This window comes from Aspergillus vadensis (assembly GCF_003184925.1).
Source record: "Aspergillus vadensis CBS 113365 unplaced genomic scaffold BO88scaffold_15, whole genome shotgun sequence".
In the NCBI taxonomy this organism is placed as follows: Eukaryota; Fungi; Ascomycota; class Eurotiomycetes; order Eurotiales; family Aspergillaceae; genus Aspergillus; species Aspergillus vadensis.
The window spans coordinates 696,433-702,789 of NW_020292053.1; the positions used below are offsets into that span (position 1 = coordinate 696,433).

At 48.1% G+C, this 6,357-nt stretch overlaps 3 protein-coding genes across 3 annotated transcripts; 1 reads left to right on the plus strand and 2 right to left on the minus strand.

Annotated features, from left to right (window-relative positions):
* Window positions 1-630: 630 nt before the first annotated feature.
* BO88DRAFT_73433 (peroxidase family protein) lies at window positions 631-2,449 on the plus strand. The gene is made up of 7 exons (XM_025713094.1): window positions 631-1,134; window positions 1,194-1,324; window positions 1,381-1,403; window positions 1,458-1,624; window positions 1,732-1,954; window positions 2,008-2,141; window positions 2,204-2,449. The coding sequence occupies exons 1-7, from the start codon at window positions 1,015-1,017 to the stop codon at window positions 2,288-2,290; spliced, it is 885 nt and encodes a 294-aa protein (XP_025561820.1). The 5' UTR covers window positions 631-1,014; the 3' UTR covers window positions 2,291-2,449.
* On the minus strand, window positions 2,225-4,139 carry BO88DRAFT_368061 (uncharacterized protein; the record flags this gene model as incomplete). The annotated part of the gene is made up of 5 exons (XM_025704098.1): window positions 2,225-3,516; window positions 3,548-3,682; window positions 3,709-3,715; window positions 3,738-3,874; window positions 3,945-4,139. 5 exons carry the CDS (start codon window positions 4,137-4,139, stop codon window positions 2,608-2,610), a joined length of 1,383 nt encoding a protein of 460 aa, XP_025561821.1. The 3' UTR covers window positions 2,225-2,607.
* Window positions 4,140-5,200: 1,061 nt separating this feature from the next.
* BO88DRAFT_416394 (uncharacterized protein) lies at window positions 5,201-6,260 on the minus strand (the record flags this gene model as incomplete). Its single annotated transcript, XM_025708249.1, has 2 exons — window positions 5,201-5,628; window positions 5,750-6,260. 2 exons carry the CDS (start codon window positions 6,258-6,260, stop codon window positions 5,201-5,203), a joined length of 939 nt encoding a protein of 312 aa, XP_025561822.1.
* Window positions 6,261-6,357: the final 97 nt, after the last annotated feature.

Below are 6,357 nucleotides of genomic sequence, written 5' to 3' on the forward strand. Positions count from 1 at the left end.
CAGTGCTTTCTGCAGGGCAAGGTCATCTCAGTGGTTGCGTATAATCGATGAGTCCACGAGTCCGTTGATCCTCACTGCTTGTATTGGAGACTGATGTCATATCTGATCAGTCGAATACCTGGTTTCAGTGGTGGTCGGCATATGATATGTTCTTTCACAGCTGTAATATCACAAGCACAATTGCCGAGTGGCTGATTCCACAACATAGCCAAAACAGAGAGCGTAAGGAAAATAATCGAGCGACTTTAATAAATGGGGCCGAACATATGCGCCTGTCCTTGCTTATTAAATAAGGAATGCACACATAATAACTAGTTTTCAATTTCGAAATAGCCTTTGTCATCAATATATTGTAGTGAGTCGTGGGCATGTAACTGCGCCAATTATTGCGAGTCGATTAGGAATAAGGACGCGCTTTTCGTATTACAAAGCATAGATAGACTAGCCGCTGAAGAAAGACAGAGAGGCCTAGCCCGGGATTTGCAGCATGCGTCCCCGTTAGCATCGATCGTGGCCGCGATCACTATAGTAATATCCCGCTAAGATCATGCATCACCTGCCCAGGTCATCGATGGGGAATATTCTTCACCTGAGCATCCGTCATATCCGATCGCTAACCTTCATAAGTTACTGGACAAACTAGATTCTGAACGGCACAATAAATACTGAATGACCCTGTCGCATAAGCTGTAAAGTCTCCAGAAGAAGCTCGGGCAAAGTGTATTGGTATTTAGGCAACTCCAACTAAATCGGAAAACCGGTAGGGTAACCTAAGGCTGAGCTAGCACTGCGAGATCCCTACTCATGCTACCCTTACCGATCGCTGATGCAGGTGATGCTTGTGGCGATTCGTCAGGGGCTGCTGTGTAACATGAAAACAAATCAACCCAAATTAATTACTGTAAGCGACTACGTATGACCTGGAGGCCCTACCTGGGTTAGATAAACCGTTTAACCCCTCCGACGCGATCTTACTATGTCTTTGTTTCTGATTAAACATAGCCCTCATTCACGATGTTAAATTACTTTAAGATAGCCGCGAACATCGTGGCCCGGTTCCTCAAAGCAGTCTACGATCTTATATCTTTTGGTGTCTATATTATTCAACTGACCATTCGTGACCTGATATCGACTGTGCGTTATTGATGCCCATTCTCATCATAAGAGCTTTGCGTTTATTAATACTTAAATAGGTCACGAACCCGTTTCTTCGAAATCGTCCAGTCGGGAATGTCATACCCCGTGGATACCCAGGCCATGGAGGGGTTTGGCCAGAGTACACGGCCCCTAAACGAGGAGAAGATTCTCGTTCGCCCTGTCCAGGGTAATTATTATTCACCCGTACCTTACAGATACTCGCTGACCCTAACCTGATCATAGACTTAACGCTTTAGCTAATCACGGTATGTCAGCCCGCTCTACTGATATAATCAGTCTTTACTGAGTAACTCTGCAAGGGATCCTGCCAAACAATGGAAAACGTATTACCTACGCACAATTATCGCATGCGATCCAATATGCATACAACCTTGCGCCAACTCTAGCAAGTCAACTTACCTCTGCAGCTAAGCAGCTGGATCAAGGCCGAGGCTGGATTGATCTCCACGATCTCAACGTCTTGAACGTACGTATACATGAGAATTTCGCTTTGCCTTTCTTGTTTTTCTCACCTTTAACCATCTCTTTTGGGCGATCTTTTTCTCACGCAGGAACTAATATATTGGATTTCAGGTTGTCCAACATGACGCCTCATTTACCCGTCCCGATATCGCATTCTGCCCGGACCAAAGCATCCCGCACACCGACCTAATTAATAGATTACTCGACCACGCGTCAGATGGGAAACACCTATCACTGACCGACTTTTCCTACTACTCTGGTCTTCGCCGTGTGGAGTGCAAGCGGAGTAATGGCCAGTACACACTATCGGGGAGTTTCATCCACAAGATGATCGGTAATAACTCTGTTCTCTATTGTACATACGGCTATGCTAATTGAGTCTTGCAGGATCTGGAACCAGCGCCCTCATGTATTCAATCTTCGGTGGGGATATCGAAGCATTACGGGCGTGGCTTGTGGACGAACGATTCATGGATGGTTGGGAGCCGAAGAATAGGGAGGCTCTCGGTCATACAATTGCTGTAGGTTCATTCTTGTTTTACACTTTTCTGATTTCGCCCGGTAATTCTGACATGGCTTATAGCAAGCATTGACTACCTCTCTTGCCGTTGAGTTTAGTATCGATGAGAAGCAAGCGTTGCGGGAAGGAGATGTCTTTTACCACGAGTGAAACATGTATACAGCTGGCTAACAGATTCCTTCCTCCCTTGTCTGCGTATTATTTCTTCTTTTTGTTCCCGAGTATCGATCAGGGAAGATGTAAAACCATCTGCAAATGAGCAAATTCTCAATATACCAAACTACACACTTAGGTGATCGTGGTGTTGGATGACACTTAGAATAGGACTAGTATTGCGCCCACCAAATAGGGTGGTAGAACATCGACAAGTTCAACCCCTACCCAGCTGCCAGTATATCCTTTTGATAAACAGCATAATGCACTGATGTGCACACTACAACTTGGACTATGCCCTACCGCACCATTTCTCATGACAGCTTCGCACTAGGCCCGCCCTTACCACGACGAGCATTTACCGGCTTCAAAACTTTATACCAATTATCCTCAACCACCAGATGGCTCTTCCCCTTCTGCGCCTCCTCCCACTCCCGCTCCACGCGACGGAATCGCTCCATTTCCTCCCGCAACCAAGCGGCACACGGTTCCACCACGGCCTTGACCTCCTGAAACGGCATCAGATGGCCCAAGCCAGGTAATGTAACCTCTTTGACTCTCCCCTCAGGCAAACCCCCACTCCCACCGACCCCAGTTCCACACCGCTGAATCGCAAGGCGCATCTCATCGAGGTTCAGATAGGTCGATCCGCCGACAACCCAGAGGCAGGAGGGGCGGAGAGAGGGGAGGCGAAAGAAGGTACTGCGAGGTTCGGGACGGTAGAGGGGGATGAAGGCAGCCACGGGATCCAAATCGGCATGGGAGTCGCGAGGGATCTCAATCACCCCAGTGGTCGGGTTGCGGGCGCTGAAATTCTGTCGAATTTGGCCGAGGAGGTCATGATGCTTGGTGGTGGTCAGAGTGACAGGAGTGGTGTTGTTGGTGGTGGATGTGCCAAACTTCGCCTTCACCGCCTCCACGTCCGGATACAGCCGCGTCGGTAAATCCCGGAAGCCGTGCTCCGCCATCAGTTCCACACATCGAGGATCCCATCCGTGCATAAACTTGCGGTTGGCTTGCACGGCTGCCTCGCGGCTGGGCCATACGTCTGAGCGTCGGAGAGTGTAGTTCGCTGCCCCCGGAGGGTCGGTGCCGAACCCCATAGCTGGTGGGCTCAGCTGAATGACAGGGTCCACGAGGAGGATGGTTGTGAATAAGCGCGGGTGGAGAAAGGCCAGGTTCGTGCTGAAAGGGATGGTCAGTGCTCGCTGCTGGTGGTATATCTGGGGGCGAAGAGTCTATTCTGGGACGTACATGATGTTGCCGCCCATGCTGTGGCCGATTCCTACGAGTGGACGGGGCATCTGCTCGCGGAAGTGGTTGATCATCAGGAACAGGTCCCGCGCATGATCCATCCAGGAGCCTGCGTGTGGAGAAGAGATGATTTGTCTTAGAATTGGCATCATTTGGGAGACAAGATGGCTGCTTTGGAGGGGTGGGTTACATACAGTCCATGCTGAGTTTATCCTCATTCAAGACCCCACTGGTGTTCATACTGGCGCAGTCGGCCACCCAGATGCTGCGAATATGGAAACTGGTGGCTTGGTTTAGCAGCTCATCCCAGAGTGGCTCATACAATTCCTGAATTTTCCAATTCGTGTAATTAGACCTGTGTGCACCTGACAAATAGGTGCCAGTAAGACCGTGTTACCTTGGGAAGTGCAGCTCCGTGAGCAGCGATGATAGTGATGGCATCGGCAGGAACGGGTTCAGCCTGATTCTTGGGAGTATACCGCTTGACATGGAGTTTCAGTATGTCTTCCTGGTGAACAGTACTCCCGGGATATTCTCGGATATGGCAGCCGGGAACGGCATGCTCCGTGACGTTGAACTTTTCGCTCGACATTATTAAGTGTGGCTTGTGGAGAAGGGGAGAAAAGGAGTTTGCTGGGTCTGAGAGCAGTAAACTACATGCGACTGACCTATATACCCTGTCAGGAACAAACGACCAGCTGTCAGCACTTGTCCTGAAAGGGCAATCCCCGTGGGGCTGAATGCAGGCATTCCCCAGTTAGCGTATGAGCTAACTGGATAGATTGTACGCTACTTCTGTTGGATATAATGATCTGGACACGGGTAAGCCTGCCGACTACTGCCTTCGTCCTGAGGCCCACGCTCAGTGCTTGGAGACAGACCGATGCATAATGCCCTTTGCTGAAATGTACACCCACAATATGTGCCCGACTTATGATCCAGCTGAACCTGGAATGGTTGATGCAGCTGATATAAGTCGTGTATATACGCGATGTGGATGGTAAGACTCGATGAAAGGAGCTATCAATGGTGAAATGGCTGCGTTTGGTCTGACTTGATAACTTCCTCGTAGTGCTCGAGACAAAGACAAGGAATTGTTTACTGGGAGAAGGTAGGTAGCATACGATCTAAGAACCGGGAGTATTACATGTGCAACGATTTACGATACGAAAATTGTACGAATAGGAGATTCTTGTTCAAGTTTGTTTGAAAAGTTACATACTAGACCACCATTGAACGTAGCGATGAAGTTCCCTTCCGAGTGTCAAGCTACCCCCCGCCTTATAAGGCCCGCCCCCTCCCGGAACTGCTAATGCTAGTCCTTGAGCTCAAAATTCTGATCTGGCATTCTGGTAAAGCAATCATCCACAGATGAATACAACACTTAGAAGTAAATTAGCCGGAAATAACCGAAGGAAATACTGAAGACCTCGTGATGAATGTTGACAGTTTCAACTCCAAGCCGCGAATCAAGAGCTGTTGGAGTCATCTTCACATCCTGCCTCCATTGGGTAAACAAGTGAGATAAGATTAAAACGGGGATGAAAAAAATTAAAAGTAAAAACATAAGAGAAATAAAAAATAAAAAGACTCAACAGACCACTGCCACAGGACTGGTTTAAAAGGCAGCATGTCCCAGTGGCTGAGCAAACGCTAATCTACATCCTCAACATAGACAACCGCTTTATGAAGGATACCCTTATAAAAGGGATCCTTAAGATCTCCGCAACAATACATGGCGGGAAACTCCAAGAAGAGAATTTGGCGGTCATCAAAACAATGTTCCTTCTCAGCCCCTCCATAATCCTCGGCCAATTCTATCTCCGCCGAAGGATGATGAAAGGCATGGCCCAAATTATTGAGAGTCTTAAACTCCAGACGCTCAAGGTTGCATGAAATTTTCACCGAAAGTTCAGCGGCTGACCTGAAGACCTTCTGCATGTCAAGGAAGGCTCTATCCAGATCACATTTGACCGTACTTCTGAGGAGCAATTTCACTAGCTCTTGGCCCAAGACTTCCTCGCATATTTTGTCAGCCACGGAGTCTCGATGAGCGATCATGTCATATCCGAGCTTGTGATCTGGGTGGGAGAAACGAGTAGTCTATAAGCGCCAAAGCTGGGCAGCCGCTGGTTCAGCTACCGGGAAGGTCAGCTATCGTGGCAGAGCAAAGGATGTCAAATGGGGAACCTGAATTCTTACATTCACGCATTCTCTCAAAAAGCTCCAATATCTGTGCTCCAAATTCGGATGCGTTTGCTGCCAAATTCCCTTTATCATCCCCATCATTCACAGGCCTAGGGTTCGGAACAAGGTACCAGAAGGGATTCGTGAAGAACCTGGAAATGCATTCTTTGACAAGCAAAAGATGAACTAAGTGTGTTAGACAATCATTTTGCGATTCTCGGGGAAGTCTAGATACAATAGTATCGAAGTCATTCTGAATGCAGTAGCCATCAAGGCTAGAGATGAGGTCTCTTTTCTGCTCCACAGAAAGTTTGGTATGCTTGCGTTCGGCATGCTTACGTGCCCAGTCAAGAGCCAATCCAAAGGGTCGCTGAATCTCTGTTGGCCACTCTTTCGGATACGCATGCTGGTAGTCAATGGCTAGAGGTTTGTGTACATTGTGCCAATTGAAGCTCTTTTCCCCGCATTCGTTCTTGACATCCTCAACATTGACCTGCGGGTTTGGCCCTTTTTCCGGCAGGGTCATTGCTTCTTCTTCTTCTTCTTCTTCTTCTTCTTCTTCTTCTTCTTCTTCTTCTTCTTCTTCTTCTTCTTCTTCTTCTTCTTCTTCTTCTTCTTCTTCT

Excerpts from the sequence above, each read along its gene's own strand:
- BO88DRAFT_73433 (XM_025713094.1), top strand. The coding sequence starts at position 1,015 with ATGTTAAATTACTTTAAGATAGCCGCGAACATCGTGGCCCGGTTCCTC. Across the intron at positions 1,404-1,457 it reads TAACGCTTTAGCTAATCACG|GGATCCTGCCAAACAATGGA; the intron begins GTATGTCAGCCC and ends TAACTCTGCAAG. Across the intron at positions 1,955-2,007 it reads TTTCATCCACAAGATGATCG|GATCTGGAACCAGCGCCCTC; the intron begins GTAATAACTCTG and ends TGAGTCTTGCAG.